General features: G+C 42.8%; 1 protein-coding gene across 2 annotated transcripts in view; it reads right to left on the bottom strand.

Moving 5' to 3' along the window:
• Nucleotides 1–377: 377 nt before the first annotated feature.
• CPTP (ceramide-1-phosphate transfer protein) overlaps nucleotides 378–21,676 on the bottom strand; it is an 88,179-nt gene continuing 66,880 nt past the window's right edge. For both annotated transcript variants that reach the window (XM_086921437.1, XM_086921438.1), the window contains exons 4-5: nucleotides 2,185–7,086; nucleotides 378–2,139 (exon numbers count right to left, since the gene is read on the bottom strand). In XM_086921437.1, coding sequence (XP_086777563.1) covers nucleotides 6,564–7,086 — 523 coding nt within the window. In that variant the 3' untranslated portion in view covers nucleotides 378–2,139; nucleotides 2,185–6,563. The remainder of the gene's footprint in view (nucleotides 2,140–2,184; nucleotides 7,087–21,676) is intronic.

The following is a 21,676-nucleotide window of genomic DNA, read 5'->3' as shown; positions in this document are numbered from 1 at the left end:
CTCCGTTTCCACTTCATAAGTACAATTACACAAATACATACTATTCTCATCCCACGTGTGACATTAGCACTGCACATAATCCTAGCTTAAGGTGCTGCTTGCAAAATACATTGGGAAAATTGAATCACTTGAAGGGAAATTGTGATGCCTAATGGTCAGCTGCAGGGGGAGGCTCTCCAAAAGCTGACTGGGCTATCTTTATTTGCCTGATAATTCTACTACAGTCTCTTGGCACCGTAGGCAGCTATGGCCTGCTTAATAATCAGTCACCTATCGGATATGAGCATTTACCAGCAACTGTATTATTCCATCCTCGACAGTTGGAGGTTTGGTCCTAGATCCGAGCAAACAATAAGAAATGTCACACACACAAATTATTTATTCAACACAAGTGTTTTTATTGCAGGAAAATCAGTGAAAATCTAGCATCTTATTTTTTGTAGCTGACACCAAAATCGAATAGGGGTACTATTTCAACCTCCACGACTGGTTTAGAGTTTGGCAGTAACTGATAATCCTCTACTTTCTAGAAGAAACTCTAAAAACGCAATAGAATCCACCAGCCAAATGTCTTCCACAATATCATTGCTCTGGTAGAGGAAATGTATCCAAAGATTCTATTCAATATTTGCAGTTTTCTCCAGAAATTGCAGGATTTTAAGCATACAACTGAACACTAAAAAAGCCCAAACCTTGAGTTTTATCAACCGATCTTTTAAGAGCCAAACCACTATCGAGTGAAAATTATAAAAAGTGCATCACCCTCTAAACTGAATGTAAATCCAGCAGGTAGAGATTTATGTACAAAAGAATAAAATGCAATTGCTCCTTCGGGGAAAACCTGTTATACTTATTAGAAAGAATGCTGCAGGGACCAAAGATTTACAGACATACATGTCAATGAACAAGGTAGGGCTGTTCTATATTTAACAATACACAGACTAAAGATACACATTTTGTACAGTACATTTTACAAAAGGCTACATTCTTTGTCGGTTGTACCGGTGTACGAGTTTTTACACAGCATAATGTAAGGAATATCCATTCAAAATAATAAAATCTAACACTAAAAAGTCTTTGGAAGGCGGGAGAGTTACTGCTAGGGTGGGCGCTCTTTTTGGTTGTGAAATACACTTGCAAGTGCCTAGGTGTTCGTTTGAAGGCCCAGAACTGTGAAGTAAAACCCAGTGTCCTTTTTTTTGGCAAATAGTGTAACTGAGCAGTTCCAGTGGCATTGCCAGGGAAATATGCATCACTACAAAAAGCAGTTCAATAAAACAAAACCCTTGAAACCTTCATGAAATTTCTTATAACTGGTTATTTAAAATCCAGGCTGAGCCATTTTCGTACAGGGACTAGGACAAAAGTGTAGGTATCCAAGATAGTTGGAAATTTGCATTTTTATAAAACACCAAACAGTGAAAAGGAAAAGGCGTTTTAAATATTTTAAGCAAATTTAACATTTTTACCATCTTTTTGAACAGTTACACCAGGTAGTGGTCCTGCTAGAGGTTAACACACTAGAGTTGGGTACGTGACCACTGTCAGATGGGCACTGAAGTATGCCCGTCATCTGCAGAACAGTAATTTAATGTAAATTCTTATTAACTGCAAATCTGTTAAGATGAAATGGTTAAACAAATCTAAAGTGTAACTTACATTTTACAAAAGTAAGCATTTGGTTTGAGAAGTGGTCTAACAACTTTGCATGGGATAACGCCTACCTCCTGCACAAACAGGATCTTGCAGTCGAGAGAGGCGTTTGGTTCCAAAAGACTTTCAAGAAGTGAATCAATGAACGCAGCGTCCATTCTGCTGAAGTGTACGGGTGTGAGCCAAAAGTAGTAATAAAACTTCATATCCGGAAGCCATATCCTCCATATCTGACCTAAAGATGAAGCTAGAGTCAAGAAAGACTGTTCAGAAGAAGAGGCCTGTAAAACAAGCCACGCACCAGAGTCATAGATAATGGCCTCAGTAGTAGAAAATCTAATTAACATTTGGCAACAGACTAACTGCTAAACAGGATCAAAGCGTGAAGATGGTGCAGAGTGTAATCGTAATGGTCACACAAAATACACAGGTCACTTTTATAGCCTTATAGCCCACCGTAGAGGGCTATACCGGCTAAAAAAGGACCTCTCCAGCGTTAAAGGCCCCGAGCCAAAGGCGAGGGCCTTTAACAAGGGCGAGGGACTTTAATAGTGGTATAGCCCATCTAGGAAGGGCTATAAGGCTATTAGAACATTCTGTCACTAGAGGGCAGAATGTTCTAACTAAAAAAACAAAGCCTTTTGGAAGCGTGAGGGGATTGGAATCCCCTCAGGCTCCCTGAAGCCTTTGTTCACAGCCAGAGCTGTGAACAAAGAAACATTGGAATGTTGGAGCTCCAGGCTTATACCAGCCATTATTAGCCCAGAGCACTCCATTGTTTTCAATGGAGCTCCCAACATTCCAATGTTTTAATAGAAAGTATACCCAACTTCCACAATGAGCCCACGGCCAGAGCTCCGACCTTTCTGCTCTATCTTCCAGAGCCAGGTTTGCATTGTGCTTCGGAGTGACATAACCATTCATAAACATTTAGCGTGTTTTACCGTACACCACCACTTTGGAATTTAACGACTTCCTATTTTAAGAGGTGTTCGGATTATGGCACACCATGCAGCAGAGAGGGTCAGTGTGCCTAACTCCTAGCACCTTAATATAAGGTCTCATCTTCTAAAATGCTTATTATCTCTTACTCTTGGACCAAAACTAAAAAGGCTGTTGATGATGTTGGAGTGGGTGGAGGAACTCAAGATAAAACCTAGTTTTTCCTAACTCGTTTTATTTGCTTTCCTTGTTTTTTTTGTTTTGTTAAAATAGATGTCAAAAGTTATTGCCTTCCGCAGTGCAAACTAATATACAGTAACTTTAATTTAGGATGCAGGTATGGTTGGGTGCCTAAAAGGAAGAGTGAACTAGATGCCTGGTTCAAGATAAGAAATTATATAATCCCACGACAGGATCTGCACAGCAGCACTGTAGTGTTAATGAAAGGGTGTTTTGTGCTATATATTTTTACTTATAAGGCAAGGTTATTTTTCTCCTATGTCCGCCTTGCTTTTCTCTGGTTGAGAAAGAAACATAAGTCGTCTTCCCAAAATAATCTTGATAATTAGAAATATACACAAACATATGTTAATTAATGAGGTCCAATAAACATTATTTGGGGAAAGTGCAGTAATAAACCAATCTAACCTTTATTACTACACTGTGATGGTCAATTACCATTTTATTTCCACAGAACACCGCACAAGACTTAAGAAAACCCTGCTTTGCTTAATGCCTTGCAGATTCTGTTCTAAATTCACTTTATAAGAGGAAACCGCTTGGGTCACACCCACAAGGTCTAGGTACTTGTGCTAAATACCTTTGTTTATAACTACTGTACTTGAAAACCAGGCTAACATAAATTACATATGCAGATACACAATGTTATATGCTATTTATTGCTATTGTGGGGCATCAGGACCCACTAGATGCTTATTCCTCGTGAATCCAGGCACTCCCCACACTCAGCAATGCTAGAAATCGGATTACTGCACTCTACGCCTGTAAATGTAGTATAGGCACTGAGGGGGTGTAACCACTTTCACCAACCACGAAAACAAGGGATACACACTTGCAAAGATTTCAGAAAGGAACAAACAGATTAATGCTTCCAAAAAACCCATTCTGGTTCCAAAGTAGTACTGCTATCAACCTAGACTTCACCCAAAAACTGAGCATATATGCAGGGTGAAGCAAACAGGACACCTAGCATTACAGACAAGTCATTGCAATGTCAAATGAACAACATGCAACTGTGAGGAAAAAACTAGTATACAAGAAATGAGTTGCATTTTGGCAGAAATGAGTAGGAGAAAAGGTAGTACCAAAGGTGGCTCGCAGCAAATAACACCATGAACCATGAATTTGCAGCTACACCGGATATATGAACCCCATATTCATCTAGAATGGATACCTTTTAATCCAGACTTTCAGAGTTCAACAAAATGGCCTTTTCTATGCAAATGACTTAACTTCCCATAGCTTAAAAGTCTATATATTGTAAAATGGAGTGCTTTAGAAAATACCTGTATTAAGTAGCACAAAAGTAACAGAAAATGTACATCACTGATCGAACAGGTCCACATTCTTTTAAAACCAGGGAACAATACAGAGGAAAATGGCTTTTTGGGGGGTTGGAGATCAGAGGACTGAAGGGAGAGAAAAGCATGCCAACATATCAGAAACATTCAGTGCTTTATTATGTGCTCTAGGCAGGGTGTAGCCACACATTGTATCTAAGTCTGCTTCGTACAGCCGAAAGCCATGCAAAGCCAACCGGGCACAGGAGAGGGGGCATCGCTCGTCCAAAAGTCTAGCACTGTGCCAGTAGGTTACTACGCATGGCAGGAGGCCAAGCACTAGAGGCTGTGGGTGCACATGAACTGTACCAAGAGCATGGCTAATAACCCAATCTCTGTCAAAGTCTGCTGTGCACGCCTATTGGCAGTGTGCACTGGGTATTGTGGGCATAGGAAAAGGTGCAGTGCATGGGCATAGGCCATGGTCTCAGGGTTACTGTACACGGCTTCATTTTGTGTGCAATGGACTATTTAATTGACCAGAGACCAAAGCACATCATAAACAAATCAAATAAAGCTCAATCAAAAAGAACTCTAGGTCGTTCCCTCATGCCATCAACTGCTGACATCACACATCAAATCATCATTCACTCTTTTGATGGCGTCACTGAAGCTGCTATGGGAACTATAAGCACAGGACACGTTAGGGATGTCATTAATAGCCCCATTCTCTCACATCGAACTAGAACATTATTTATATTTTCTTGCTACATATATCATTATGCTGGTGTGCTTTGCGAACATTTAAACATGTCTCCACTTTGCGTTGTGCCCTCCTGGAGATTCTGACCGTTCCTCCCAATATCGCTGTGGCTGTCAGGGTAGGGAAATAGTTTCTGCACACACACACAAACGGAGGTTACATTACAAAATAGGTGTGCATTTTTTTCTCAAATAACTACATCTTGCTTTAAATACATGGGCACAGCCGTCTTAAAATAACCTCTACCCATTAGGGTGAGCATCTCCCTACAGGACTTTACAAATACTGCTTTCCGTCCTGGAGTTTTGTGAGCTAGGTCAGTGCATTCTGGGTGTTTTAAGCTAGGTCAGTGCATTCTGGGTGTTGTAGTCTTTCTTTGCTTCTATTGGATTAGACCGCAACACTAAATTGAATGATAGGTAGGTGTAAAATTCAAAACTAGAGACTGTGTCTGTAATTACTTCGAATGAAGAGATCACCCTGCCATCCATAATCTATAGGACAGTATCCACGCTCCATTTGGCGAGCAGACTGTGTTTAGCTTCTAAAGATCTCCAGCCCTCTCTTTCATAGTCACCACAGCGATGCACCACGCAGACCAGAAAGAGGACGGCAGGCACCCCGGGTTATTCCTGTATTCCATCTGGTTACTAGATATCACTCATACTAAATGCATCATTGACCTCATTTCCGGATACAGAAAGCTCTACCTGTTCTCATTGAATAAGGTGGGTGGCTTTGGACAAGACGGTCCTTTCATCATCTGTATGAACCCGTTTAAGAAGCTGGGACGGATTTTCCTTCTCCTGGTGTTCTTTACTGTCTTTTAGTTAACCCATCACTACCTGAGAGAAACTCCAGCTGCAGGCTGTTACGAAGAAAACTGCAGAGCACCAATTGATACTTCAAGGTCAACAATACTATGGAGGTCTTTATAGAAACTTGCAATGCCTTTTGGGGATCCTGCTCTTGAGAGAACACTGAAGCCCTAAAGTAGCAACCACAATAATTACAAGGAAGTCATCCAATACTCATTTGCAATAGTAATGCCCCAACATCAAACATGACACATCCATCACCTTTGCATGGTGTCTTTCAGACAGGAACTGAACAACAGTGCCCAGCATGTTGGCTTTTTCGCTCAAGCAAACTTCCAGAAATGGTCTTCAAACAAAACAGTGTTTGATGAATCCTTATGTAGGTGGAAAAACCGGCTACGTAATTCAGGCGCAACATTCTCCAAACCAGACATTAAGAAGGAGTGAACAGAGCACACTAGAATACAACATATCCAAGAAGCTTGTAATTAAGAACATGGTAAAATAAGGAACGTGTTTGTGAAAGAAAAGTAAACTATATGCTGTATTTCTCAAAAGACATCAATCCAAAATGCCCCTCACCGATGAGTGTACCTTTGATTGAAAACAGAGCTATAAGAAACTAGAATTACCATTAAAAGGCAACACGTTACTGAAATCTGGGAGATGTAAAGAACAATTGTTGCATGTTGATGGACTAAAAACAAAAAAGTGGTACTGAAGATCAAACAGGAGTGTCCTCACTTCTCCTTCGAAGGACTCCAGATGGGAATTACTTTTTAAATAAGATCTGACCCTTCACCATATCCAAAATTTCAAGGATTAATTTTGAGGTCCCATAGATCTGACAGCTTAACCAAACCCCTACTAAGGGAGATCAAGCAGGTTGTGTTGTGCGTACAGCTGTTGAGTGATTTCGTACACCTGGGCAACATAGGGCATAGCTTCGTTGAGCATCACCAGCACTTCATCAGAGGTGCCCACATTCATGACATCAAAAAAGGTGTCACGGTTTGGGAGGGCACAGAAGGCCACCGCGGCAGTCTTGCGGACAATCCATGGGTGATAGTTCGACAGAGACTCATTATAGGCATCTGTGCACATTGTGGAGGTTTTGCTCTCTGTAGTGCTGGTCCGTAGTCGGTCCAGGAAGAGCTGAAGCCAGTGCAGGGCACGGTGCAGGCGCAAGATGGTGCGACAACCAGAGTTGGGGTGATCGCCTCGCGTCTCAAGGTCCACCAGTTTAGCTGCCAGCTCATACTCCACCATGGACTGAAAGGAGTTGTATTTGTCGCCCTCTGCACTTTTTCGGTATCCCTCCATTATTTGGATTTTGGTCACTGCGTCTTTTGAAACAAACGTGAAGATGCTGCCCAGACTGTTCATGAACCTGGATTCCCAAAGAAATAAAAAAAAATGTCAGCACACAAATGGTCAGTAGGCAAAAAGAATGTCTGCATGGTAAGGAAGCAATGGTCATGGTATGCAAATACAGAATGATCACAGGACAGGAAAGTAGCAGCAAGGAAAAAGTAAGGCTACAGTTTGGAGCCCTGGAGGCCCTGTGAGGCCAGAGTATAGAGGAACAGAGTCTGAATTGGCCTGCAGTTCGTTCTCCGGGTATGCTACCGTTACATCACCGGGGATATATCGGAGTCATTGCATCACGGTTTTTACACCAGAAATCATTACATTGCAAGTATATTTTCCACTCTTTCTACTCAGGACTTTACTTTCAGGTACTTTTTTTTTCTTAATGTGTCCTAAACTTTAAAAAGGTTAGGTCAAGTAAAAATATAATATTAACTAAAATGTAATTTAAACTAAAACTAATTGTTAAGTAAAAAATAATTTTGTATTATGTAATTAAATATAAAACATTATCAACTCATTTTAACAAATAGATTAGGATAATTTTATTTTAAGTTAGTTAATGAAAACAATTGTTACATAGGAAGTAATCCATTTATTTAAAAAACTGAATAAAATATGGCTTAATGATTTAAAACTGTGTAACTAGAAATAGGAGTAGCAATGGTATTTTAGGTTTTAGGGATGGGTCATAAATAGGCTTATTAATGAGTTTTGAGAGTTCAGAGATGAGCAGTGTAGATGGGTAGTAAAGCATTTTTAGAACTAAGGGATGGGTGTCGTTTAAGTGTAATAAGGGTGTTTAGGGCTAAGGAGCAGGCCGTATATAGGGTAGTAATGACTTTTCAGGGGTCAGGGATGGATAGTGTAAAGGTACCCAGGACCTTGTAGTTCTCCAGGAAGGGTACTGGATAAGAGTAGTAAGGACGTTTTAGGGATGAGTAGTGTATAGAGGCCGTAATGTGTCAGGGATGGGTAAGTTATACATTTTTTAATGTAATTAAATTCTAATAAATGTATATACTAGATGAAATGTTAATAGAGTTAATTCAAAATAATACACGCAAAAAAATGTAATGTTATATGGCGTCAACTTGGCCAGAGGGAATTAGAGCACTCTACATAAGAACCAGGCATTTTACAGGAGAGCCTAACATTACACTTTTTTGCTGCGTAAGAGTTAAGTTAACTAATTTGCCCAGAATCGGAGGATGTTGAGCCGAGGCCAAGATTCAAAGCTGTTGCCCCAGCTGCAAGGTCTGCAGCTTTAGACATTAGGGCACATCTCGATCCACTGATGATCTTACCTGCGAGCTAAAGAACTTGTGAGGTAAAAAACTTCCAGTGTAAAGTACCACAATGTTAAGGTACTCCCTATTTAATGACCGCGATGTAATGACTTGTGAAAGAAAGAAATAGCCATGTAACAACTAATACTCCATATCAACCTACAGAAACCGTGTTTCTAGATTCCATTGAATATACAAATATTTTAATTCTACTGTAAATTGGGTTCTTTATTCATTCAACTAGTAGAATTCAACGTGTGACATATTCTTCAATTGTAAGATCTTATGCACGAGATTTAGAAGCCCATGATAGCACATTACTGGACTTAAATTATTTGGAAAGAAAAATGAAAGTATACTGCACACTATATAATTATTTACACTCCTGAAACACAGTCGCATATCAACAACTTGACCATGTTAGGGAAAGATGCCACACACAATGCCAAACACAGAAGTGATAATACGAGTCATCCAGTGGGCCTGGGGGTGCTAATTAGGAATACGCACTCTCAAGCTACCAATTTTTTGCCTATCCAACGCTCTTCGCTTGACAGTGAAAAGTTTTGCGTAAACTAATTGGAAGGCTCAATGGGGCAGGGGGGGGGGGTTTGGAGTGGGGAAATGGACTGATTCATCAATTTAATGACTGAAACAAGTGAGAGCATACCCGTGGATGACAATTTTCTCCATGCTATCAGATGAGTGGTGTATTCAAAAACATGATGTTTAAGTTCTAAGACAACACAAAAGTTACTTCTACCACATACCAATAAGTGGGGAACAACTCTCTAAGCTCAAAATCAAATCTTGCGCTGGGGCATTAATAAAGAGCCAGTCATCATCAGAATGATTACAAGAAAAGTGAAATACTAGGCCGTAAAAATGTGGGATTTCCAAAAAAGTGTATTTTGATTAGTTACACTTGCCTTGAAATAGTCGTCCTTGTTTGCAGATTGATTAGATTTCCTCTAATTTTGTTTATTCTATTTGTGACACCCACATTCCCTTATGGCCATAGCTTACAAACGTATTTATACAGGTAACATTATGGTTTGCTTTTACTTTTCAAATTGGAGCTTTCATATGGACTCCATTTGTTTGCATTACATGTTTGGCTGTTTCATTTAAGACTTAAATTTAGGTAAGACTTTGCCGCTTGAATGTGTAGTTTTTTACCCATGCTGCTTCAATTGCTTCTATTCCTGGAGTAACACAATTTATTGTCTAATACATGTGATATATTTCTTTATAATACTAAGTAGTTAAATAGTTGTTTCATTGGCCCTTTTAACGGACAGCTGAGATTTGTATTTCATTTCATTTATCATCATCATAAACTTTATTTCAGTCAATATGACCTCAAACGTACATTCAAAATACATACAAGTAAATTTAAAAAAGAAAAAAAGCGTGGTAGAATGAAAATATAAAATAGCCTCATAATAAAATTACATATTTTTGTGTAAGTGTCGTAGGGAAATGGACTGGACTGTAAACAAGAATTCATCAATGGAAAGTGCATAGTGCGAATAATAAATAAATAAATACGCCAATTGTAAAAAATTCATAAAAAGATGACCACATCTTGTCATGCAAAGATTAACATAGCCCTCCCATTGGGATTGCACCGTGCTAAAGGTTACTTCTACACATGGAGTTTTCACGATGACTGGAAAAAACTGATTGATTCATAGTTCCTCAAACAGTGAGTAAACAAGTTTTTGTCAAATCAACATAGCAAGACTATAAATTTAAGACCATCATTAAGTAACCATGGGAGAGCGGACTACCCAACTTGCAGAAAAGTGTAGTAATTACATTTGTGTTATGGGGACATCTATCACCTGTTGGGAACATTTTAGATAACGCCTACAGGAGCACCACATAGAAAATTAAAAACCTGTGACTGAAAAGACAATAGGGATACTTTTATCATACTTGAGGATCCTAAACGCCTGCGAACAGTGTTTAGTTCCAAGGTTCCTACAAATCTGCACCAGCCAAAGTTTTCTTGCTTTATAGTGGCCAGGGCAGCTGAAGAACACATGAAATACTGTCTCATCGGGGCAATCGCATGCCGGGCAATTCGAAACTTGGAAACCCTTCCATTTGTGGGTGAAGCAACTGAGTGGCAACACCCCATACCTAAACGGGAGGTAAAGTTTTCTAGCGGCAGCCGGTTTAATAATATCTAGGGCCGGCTCAAATAAAGACCTATCTTTTATCTCTAGGAATACTGAGGTTAACTTGCCTATTCGGGGAAAGCTATGAAACTGTGCCAGATTATGCTCCTCAAAAAGGATCTTCAATTGTTTCTAGAAATTGAGGAGCAGGCAAGCTCAGGGTCCGCCCAGAGTTCCCGTAGCCCCATACTGGTGAGCGTATGTTTAATGTATGCTAACCACAGCAGATTAGCAGCCCCCCGCAAATTCATTACCTCTGAAAGTTCCTCTCTATAAGAAGAGAGTTTTGGGGTTACCCACAAACGACGCCAGTACATTAACAGCTTAAAATTTAGTAAATCTGTGATTGCCATAAGCCCCAAATCTAATCGGAGTGGGGGTTAGTGGGGTACTCTGTGGGAGATTCAACAAGTGTCTTAAAAAGTTGTTCTCTACCTGTGGTAAATTCTCGGGACCTGAATGGCCCCAACATTCAGCCCCATATAAAGCCCCTCCCCGAGCTTGCACCTTGTAGATTTCAATGGCTGGGCTAATTGGTCTCAGAGTGGACCTTCATAATCCCACCTGATGATGGAGACAGTTTTAGGGATGATTTTTTGATATGTTCCTCCCAGTCCATTTTATCTGTAATGGTGATCCCCAGATAAACGAAACTCTTTTGAGAGGTTTGCCATATAAAAGGGGATTAGGACGTGTACTCTTGGAACTATTGAACGCCATAAATTTGGTTTTCTGCAGATTAATTTCTAAGCCTCTTTCTCTGCAAAAAACTTCAAATTTATTAAGAATCCTCTGTAACCCCATAGGCGATTTAGATACCAATAACGTATCGGCAAACATCATTGCCGGAATCCGTCGAGAGGCTAGCTTAGGTGCGTCTAAGTCTTTTTCAGCCAATAATGAGTCTATTAAGCCATTAATAAATAAACAAAAAAAGTGGGAGCAAGGACACAGCCCTGTCAGACACCATGCTTAATCGATATGGGAGCAGTTAGCTTGCCATCCCTGCCACACCTATTTTGCGCAAAGTTGTCCTCATGTAGCCGTTTAATGAGATGGGTTAAATATTCTGGGACCCCCAGCTCATGGAGAACTGACTACAGTTTTTCCCTTGGGACCAAGTCGAAAGCTGACCTCAGGTCCACAAATACTAGGAAGAGACTGCCGCCCTCCAGACAGACGGTTTTCAAGTACAACAGCTGTAATCTGAGTACTTGGTCCAGGGTAGATCATTTTTCCCTGAAATCGGCCTGCAAAGGGGACAGAATCACCTGTTCTTCCATCCAGTTTTGTAGCCTGAGCAGCAGAACGCGCGCAAAGATTTGTTGAGAATTATCAATCAGGCTAATAGGCCTGTAGTTGGTTGGCAGGAGTGGAGAGCCTTTTTTAAAAGATTGGGATTATTTCTGCACCAAGCCAGCTGGACGGGATCCCCATACCCTGCAATATAGCATTGAATAAAACCCAAAAGTATGGGGCCCAGACAGCTGGCTCGTTGCGGAATAGGTCCCCCGGGATCTTGTCCAGGCCTGGCGCTTTACCTGGGGCTATTTTCATAAGGGCTCCCTTAATTCCGTCCAAGCTTATACTAATGCTGGGGCCGCTGTCAGGGGGGTGATCGATAGACTCTAGGTACGAAGGAGAGACATCCCTCGAATGACGGCCCACTGGTGACACACCTGGCAGCAAGGCTTCCTTGGAATAGAGGGATTGGAAGTGTTCCCGCCAAACCTCTTCGTCCAAGTTCGGGTCTACCGATGTCTTGGGTCCAGAGCTGTCAGAATTGACAACACCCTAGAACAGGGGTCTCCAAACCAGTCCTGGAGGGCCGGATCCATGCCAGATTTTTAAAATTACTACATGTATCTCAATGGGGATATCCAAAAAATCTGGCATGGATCCGGCCCTCCAGGACCGGTTTGGAGACCCCAGCCCTAGAAGGTCCTAATATCCCTGTCCCCGAGGGCAGTTCTCAATGCGTCCCATCTCTCCATTTCCTACCCCTTTTTGGGTCCGTAAATTGCGACCTTGTATGTCTTCCTTGCTATTTTGGTGTTTGGGCGATCGTTGGTCTTAATTGATGCAACTAGAGCTCTTTTAGCCATGCGGCACTGATCATTAAACCACGCATGGGGGTCTTCCTACATTAACAATTTATTGTTTTTTTGGAAAAAAGAAAGTCAATGCGACTTCTTCTAATTTGGCGTGGTTTTTTGCCACCCTCTCCAAGTCGGGACCTTCCACATTTGTGGCCATTGAATTAGATGCCGCCACAAGAACAGGGATTAAAGCTTCATACAAGGTGCTCAATTTGTCTTCTGAGTGACAGAAATGTGACCATCTCACTCTTCTCCTACAATTGGAGAGGGTCAATTTTATATCGCTAGGTTCAACCAGGGGTAGCACTTTCCCTTGATTTAATTTCCAGAGCTAATGCATAATGGTCACTTTCCAGCCTTGGGACAGTTTTAAAATCAACGAGCCTGTTCCAGGATTTTGAATCGATTATGATGTAGTCTAATAAAGAGCCATGATCTTTTCTATAAAAAGTATAACTACTGGATGTATCGGACAATGTTCTACCATTGCATGCTCTTAACGAGTGCATAAGGACCAGAGAATTCATCTGGATTGTCAGGGGGGACCATTTTTTGACCGGAGGGCATCTCGTCTCCGGGATTGCCCAAACTGTATCCTCATCAAAAAGGCTATCCGGTAGAATTCCCTACAGAGGCTCAAAATGACAGTTAAAGTCCCTTCCTAGTATTACTATGTGACTGGCAGCAATGGAGCCTAGAAATACAGTTAATACTTCCAATGTGACAGACTCTTTACCCAGGGGTGAGGCTCTGTAAGTTTTGTTGTGAGAAGAGTAGCTATATTGTGCAGGAACGGGGTGGGAGAGGGTCTGATGGGGAACCTGATTTGATCTTGGCTAGGGTTACAGAGCCTTTTTCTCGAGTTACTGCTTTAAATTCCAGTAATAAAGGCAAGGTGGGATGCCTATTAATAGCTAGATGAGAGTCTACATTATTAACCCCTTCCATGCTGCCGTCGGCAATTGGCCGACGGGAGCACTAACTCGCTGGTGCTGCCGTCAGCCAATGGCCGACGCGGCCCCACCCATTTTTTAAAACGGCCGCACTGCCGTGAAATCGCGGAAGCAGCCAACGGGTTAATAACAGCTACAGAAATCTTAGATGGGAACTGGAGTATGACACACAATATATCTTTAGAACCTATGTCTATCTGCTTAGCCATACAACCTAAGTGAACTCCTACACATGCACTTAGGCCTCCAGATGGTCTCCCTTTACCCCCAGATAATGCGGGTATATTAAAAATAGCAAAACCCGGCTTTAGGACCTCCCCTCTTGCCCATGTTTCCTGGAACATGCAAATCTCAAATTTACTAGTGAATGAAGGCAATTCGGGTCATCTATCTTGTTCATCAGACCAGCAATGTTCTATACTAAGACCCTTAATATATGACAAGTGGGAGAGTTCTGTTTCTGGCGGGGCAAAGTGGGAAGTTGGAGGAAAGATTTAGGCAATCCACTAGTCTCCCCAGGGTTTAGTCCTCCATGCGGGCGCTCCCTAGCGGTGTTGCTCTGCCGCACGCCACCACATGGGTGGGTACAACCAGGGGAGCCGCTCATGCTCTCACCGGTTGAATCCTATATTTCATTTCAGCATGGAGTTTAATCAGTCAATCAGTCAGTCAGTCAAACCACTTTATTCGATTAATTAAAATCCTAAAAGTACAATACACAATATACAATATAATAAAATATATAATAAAACCATGTAATCCATAAAAACGTATGAGCGAAGTTAAAAAAGAATTAGGACATCAGAATCAATTATATAATACATCAAGGCTTATAGAACTCAGTTAAGAGAAATTTCATGGAAATATAAAACACTTGTTTGCAGATTACCCTTGACAGGAAGTTACCAGTGACTTATCACTTTTTTTGCAATAAATTATTACATGCCCCAATGGAATTAAAAAAAGATATAACTTATGCTCTTCGTCTCATCCCTACCATAGTTCACTTTCTCTTGCTGATACACATTAATAGAACTCACAAGCGAAACGTGTAATCAGTGTTTTCGCATTACACTGGACTACAATACAACGCTGAAGGTTCACTCAGTATTGATTTTTGGAATATGTGAGTGACATACTTGGTCGACCTCTACATGCAGGTTATGTAATCTTATTGATATATACATTCTGCTAAACTATATTAACCAGGCCTATTTTCTCTTACTAGCGCATGAATGGTTTATGAAATACCACCTGTGGGCTATCTAGTGTTAACAGAGTTTTCTTTACACTTTTCTTGGAAAAATTGATGATTGAATTTTATCTACCGCTCCAAAGGTTGGTCCTCCTCATTATGATACAAAGTAACACATGGAGAAGTGTGGCTCACTGGTTAGAGGAAGCATACCCTGAAGCAGAGGTCAGACCCGGGACCAGGGTTCAATTCCCGACGCGGCAGGGTCTTGAGCCCAATTGTCCACGGACTCGATAATTCTCATTTCGGTGCCCATTCTAATCACAGGCTCACACTCTGCAACTCTGGGCATTAGCTTGCTTAATTTCCACAACGGCCCCCCGCGGCGGGATGCCTGGCTTTCACCCTGGGGATGCCCAGTACGGGTTATCTCACAGGGAAAAGCTCGGACGGGTTCCCAAGGCAAGCGCTGAGATGCCCTAGGGAAAGTTGAGCGCTATATAAGAACACACATACATACATCAAGATTTGAGACATCTTTTTATTATCCTCCGATTTATAACTTGGTCATTCTTCTTTTTACATCAGTTGTATCTGATATTACCAGAATTTGATGGGGCGGTTGCTCCCTTAGTCTACACACTATGGACCATTAGAGACATTTTAGGGTTGGGATATAAATGCTCTTGGACTGCTTTTTTACCCTCTCAAGGTTGGTGAAAGTAATCACCATACCTTTACTTTGATACTTCATCTCCTTTTAGGACAGATGAGCTTATATCACAATCTTTATGGACATGGACCTTTGCATACTTTATTTCATATCACGGCTGCTCTTCTTAACCTTACCTTCTTTTCTTCATAGATTATTTCTATTTTGATTCACACTTACTTCTAAGTTTTTGCTTGTCTCTGCTAATTATCACTTTCCCTACAATTCACCAACTTTTCCTATTACTTCTTACATCTATAACATTCCATTATACATCATGATTGGTCTTAATTTCGTTTTCATTGTTACAAATTTCACAGCCTTGATAAAGACACACAGTGACAAAACACGTGTCGGCTGTTTTTCAAAGCAAGAATCTGTACAGAAGTGGATTGTAGAAGAACACAAAATTGCATGTGTTAAAAAATTACATCTTTGCTTAACATCCCAACTGTTTAGGTCTTATACTGTTATGACATTGTAGGAGTGCTTGGGTTTCCTGTTTTACTAGTGACACCAACATTGTTTGGGGCAATTCAATCAAACTGAAGCATGCCCACACACTGGACTTAGGAAAGTAGTGTCTACGGAGCTTTCGTTTTTTTCTGCTCAAGAAACGTACTGGAAAACAAACAAAGCTATCTGGGCTACTGTAATGCTTACAGAGAAATGTATAGATATTACTTTGGAAATAGACAGGAGTGCAAAATCTACCCCAACTGCATAAACTAAGGTCCTAATACATTTTTGGAAATACTTTTCAAGCCATAGCTTGGGAATGTAAAAAAAAAAGTCAAAATGGTCCACGTGCCTAGTTTGCGAGGGTGCGAATGCCAGGGCTTAGGTGGAGTGCATCTAAAGTTTTTCTCAAGCATGTGGCAGGCCCTGGAATAGTATCTCCGCATGCAGAACGCAAAGTAAACTCAATCATGCTGTTGAACAGTGAAGTCTGGGTGGCAGAAAGTTGCCACAACCAGATGCACACAGGCTTTCTACATTCGGACTACACGGGTACACAAAATACACACTAGCACCTTTCGGTAGGCTAAAAACAGAGATGGTAAGCACAGTAGCATTGAATTGTAATTGAAAATAGCCTAGCACTGGTTTCTTCTAGTGTGTCTACTGAAAGAATGTGTAGTGGGTAAGTTGACCCTTAATAACAGTAATTTAGCCGGTCCAGGCAGGTAACAAGGCTTTTGAGCAGCTGGGTCTGGAGTTCTTCTGAATCGCCAATCTTCACTGCATCATTTAAGTCAATAAAGAAGTAATTGAAGGACGAGATGAGAAAGCTGGATTCTGTGCGACTTAGTGAAGATTTCACATATGAACTTTCCGAACTTGTATGTAAAATATGGACGAACTGAGAAATACTTTGACAATGAGGTCCGAACCCTAAGTAGACGTTATTAAGAATGTGTCTACAGGTACTAATGCTGTGCCATAGAAGAAATAAGCGGGTAATGGACTAGTGATGGAACCATGGCCCAAGAAAGAACAGGATTGGAGACAAGGTACAAGAAAAACTAACCATATGGCTTATGCTCATTTGGGAAGTGGAGTTAAAGAAGATATTCGGTGAGCCGCGGAGGGTCTATATGAGGGGGCCACTGTACGTAGGATGGATTTACTTAGGGCTATGTAGGTTGTGAAATATGGTACAGCCAGTCGGTTAGAGAGGTAAGGGATGTGACGGGAAGGAAGCACTGATTAGAATACACAAAGATGTGGTTTATTAAATCCGTTTCGGGAAAGTAGTGAGGATTCAGCACACCTGTCCCTGCACGTGTATGCCTGGCTTCGAGGAGAGGATACATTTTTTTGTTTATTCTAACGTTCCACTTCTGTCACAGTATTTACGCCGGCTTGAAAATGTACACTTAGTCTTAAGAATGAAGCAACACCACGACAATTACCTGTCACGTTTTTTTTATGATGATTTAATAATGGTTTGTCTGTTTCTAGCTATGTAATAAAAAAAACTACTCGTTGTCTTGAAGTCACCCTTAAGTACGACACAATATGTACATATGGAAAAAAAATTCGACTTGTTCCAGTAGACGGCGCTGTTCCATAAGAAGCGAGGAGCGTTCTATCCAAACATGAGCAGGGGGAACTGCTTTGTGCTGCCTCATCCGTCAGGTATTCACAAACTGCCAGTGCACGTGCTGTGCTGAGGTCATGCCCCTGAATGACCTGCTTTCTGGCGCTCTGCGGAACAGCGCCCAATTTGCTAACCTGCATTGGGGTTATTTTCAGTAAGATCTGACAACTTAGTCAGTGCTTATGCAAAGGTTCATGCCAACAGATGGCTCAGTGAATTGATGCCAGCTTCTGCCACGTGGTATGATCTACAGGTCACGTTAAAAATCCAGCAGTGCTGGTTGACCATGCACCTCCCATGACCTCGTTTACAGTGCTTCAAAACGGCAGTTCAGTGAGTCAGTATGTAAAAAGAAATTGTTTTCTTTATTGTTCCCGACTACTAGTGCGGACGCTTAAATGTACAATGAAACCCATAATGATAGACTCTTGCCCCACGCACAAAAAATTAATTAATTCATCGTTGAAACTCTACTATCTTGAAGGAACTAGGAGATGGCGGAACTGTGATGCGGAGGCTCCGACTCATGCAAATCATGCTCCGCCTTCAAGTTCCATGAGAATGGGCTTGACCGGAGGTGGAACTTAAACACCCTCTCGGTTTACAGAGAATCAGCAAGAACCAGGACACAACCTCCCCAGTGATGACAGGCTCCAGAAGGTCCTTAGAAGCACAATCACTTACATGATGTAACTGCGGTCACCACAACGTTTAACAGAAGCAGGACTTTAAATTTACAGTTTGAAAATGCAGGGGTATTTCAGTTTGTGAGTGATGTCCTTGAGGCCTGTTTAACCCCTTAACTGCTCCGCAACGTTACGCGCCAGTGCGGAACGTTCTATTGAGCGGGCGGGGCCGCGACGGCCAACGGGCGTGCGCAGCACTACAAAGGTAGTGCACGCGACGACCGTTGGCCGCCAGAAGCAGCCATGAGGTTAAAGTGTGTGCAAAATATTTAATTGACCTTAAATGTTTTAATACAAAGCTTACTTATATTAAGGGCAGTTCATTTACATGTCCACGGTATACCTATGTTTTTAGGTCGAGCCTACAGCGGCAGCGTGCATGCACTGCTCGCTTTGCGAGGCATGCAGTATTCAGTATGGAGTGGAAGGTCCATGGAAGTTCTGCCGACTCTCCGCCCATCTTTTTCATTGGCTTAATTTTTAAATGCTGCCTTCCCATTGGTTTTAGGCTGGTTAGTCCCTACTTATGACGGACATGTCCTCATTTGTATCCTTCCATGGCTACTGGTCCCTTTACTTAGAGTGTTGCACAGTACGTTTATTTATATTGTGAGCACTATTTTCTTTGCCTTCTAGCCCGCCCTTACTCCCATTTGCAATGCAATAGGTTTCGCGTAAATGCGAGTCCTATTGCATTACAAATGCTTGTTACTTTGTAGGGCCTAGTATAGTGGTGCGGAGCGCTTCAGTGGAATTTGAAGCTTGTCTCCACTAATGCAATACGATAACAGCGGGGATAGTGCTTCTATTGGCTGATGACTCAATATCAAATCAGCCTGCCACTACATTGGGCACCTCCTTCCTCCTGCCAACAATCATTCACCCACTCACGCCTGATTCGCCTTATGATTTTAGGGCTATTGGGAAGGAGTGAAAGTTTCACATAGGCAATCAGCTCTTAAAAACCATAAAATGCTTGGCAAAACCAACTGGTCTGTCCTTGACAAACCTGCTGATTTTTTTCACTTCTTTTTTTTCTGCAAACATATGCAATAAACATTAAAAGAGCACAAATAATAAGCATACATGTCTCGTCTATAGGTGGCACACAGTTTTTTTTAAAAAGAGTAAAGAATAAAAACCTTTATTTTGGTTATTTTTCATTATTGTGTTGACTGAACTCCAAAATCCAGCAACTCATTTACACTTCATCAGCAGGGCTAAGTTGAAATTGAACAACTGTGGAACGCAGTTTTGTTTTCAAAAGTGTTAGTCTCAAAATGTTCATTCAACATTTGGCTGATTTTTATAGAATTTATTGAGGGTCATGGTGTGTGAGGGACGAAGAAAGACTAAAAACCTTATGAAAACATTTTGTCTTTTAACATCCCTACATGGAATCAGCCAATCCTTACTGCACAAGTCGGGTACATGATTGATGGTATCATGTCATGGACACACTTGTCAGCCTTGTCAATATAAAAAAAAAATCAGTTTTCGATATTCTACATATTTTCTTTGGGGTAATAAAGGCTAAACAATATTGTGTGGAAAAGTAGCGCCTAGGATGGCATTTCAAGTTAAAATGCAGGCATTTCCTGCTAATGTGCAAACATCAACATTCCTCTAAAACAAATGGCCTTGGTAAGACAACGCCCTTACCCTGAACTACAAGCGTACACGGCGGTTCAGGTGGAGCTACCTTCTACCCAAACTCCACACGTTATCATGCGTGGCAGCCGGGGTACCATGCGGGTGGACGGCGTCCCCCCAATTATTTTACCGGGAGCTCGATAACTATAAACTGCAACTGAATGCACGCTACCTTTCGAGACGTCACTTCCTGTCGTGACATCAGCTTACCCCACTTCTTTTTAGGTCGAGGACCGTAGGCTGCGCTTGCGCAGTCTCGGTCAGAGATTTAATGCATACCCAGTATGGGGGCTTGAACCCGCCCCTCATCTCCATTGGCTGGCCTCGTAAATGATGGCCAGCCATTGGAGGAGAGGGGCATCACTCCCTTTAAACCCCGTCTTTTCCCGATTCGGGGGTGTTTTTTTCCTCTTCTTTCTTTCCCTGACGTCATCAGGAGAGAGCACGCCCCTCATCACGCTGCCTGCACGCTCAAGTCAGCTCTCTGATTGGTGTTCCTTATTAACCAATCAGAGGGCGGACTGGCGCCTGCAGGCAGCGTGAGCAGACTATGCTCCCAGACCCTTGGCTTGGCTCGGCTCCTCCACTTTTGATAGGAGGCTTGACTGCAGCAGGGCAAAGCAGGAACCCATACGGTAAGAAGCGCCCGTTGTGCAGTTGTGACGCTCTTGCTTGCTGTCTCCCCCCCTCGTTGCTTGTGCTTGCTCACCTGCCCCCGTTGCTTGTGCTTGCTGTCCTGCCCCCCCCTCGTTGCTCGTGCTTGCTGTCCTCCCCCCACTCTTTGCTTGTGCTTGCTCCCCTGCCCCAGTTGCTTGTGCTTGCTGTCCTGCACCCCCTTGCTGTCTTGCCGTTGCTTGTGCCCCTGCCCCCCGTTGCTCATGCTTGCTGACCTGCCCCCCCTCGTTGCTCGTGCTTGCTGTCCTCCCCTCTCGTTGCTTGTGCATGCTCCCCTGCCCCCCGTTGCTTGTGCTTACTGTCCTGCACCCCCTTGCTGTCCTGCCTCCCCCGTTGCTTGTGCTCGCTGTCCTGCCCCCCCTTGCTGTCCTGCCCCCCCTCGTTGCTTGTGCTTGCTCCCCTGCCCCGTTGCTTATGCTTGCTGTCCTGCCCCAACTTGTTGTTCGTGCTTGCTGTCCTCCATCCCCGTTGCTTGTGCTTGCTCCTCTGCCCCCGTTGCTTGTGCTCACTGTCCTGCCCCCGTTGCTTGTGCTCACTGTCCTGCCCCCCCTTGCTGTCCTGCCGTTGCTTGCTCCCCTGCCCCCCGTTGCTCGTGCTTGCTGTCCTGCCCCCCCTCGTTGCTCGTGCTTGCTCCCCTGCCCCCCGTTGCTTGTGCTCGCTGTCCTGCCCCCCCTTGCTGTCCTGCCCCCCTCATTGCTTGTGGTCCTCCCCCCTCGTTACTTGTGCTTGCTCCCCTGCCCCTGTTGCTTGTGCTTGCTGCCCTGCCCTCCCTCGTTGCTTGTGCTTGCTGTCCTGCCCCCCTGTTGCTTGTGCTCGCTGTCCTGGCCCCCCTTGCTGTCCTGCCGTTGCTTGTGCTTGCTTCCTTGCCCCCCGGGTGCTTGTGCTTGCTGTCCGGCCCCCCCTCGTTGCTTGTGCTTGCTGTCCTCCCCCCCCTTGTTGCTTGTGCTTGCTCCCCTGCCCCCGTTGCTTGTGCTCTCTGTCCTGCCCCCCTTGCTGTCCTGCCCCCCCCCTCGTTGCTCGTGCTTGGTCTCCTCCCCCCTCGTTGCTTGTGCTTGCT

This window comes from Lissotriton vulgaris, chromosome 5 (assembly GCF_964263255.1).
Source record: "Lissotriton vulgaris chromosome 5, aLisVul1.2, whole genome shotgun sequence".
NCBI lineage: Eukaryota > Metazoa > Chordata > Amphibia > Caudata > Salamandridae > Lissotriton > Lissotriton vulgaris.
The sequence above is the reverse complement of the archived record's forward strand: the minus strand, read 5'-3'. Positions and strand labels throughout refer to the sequence as shown.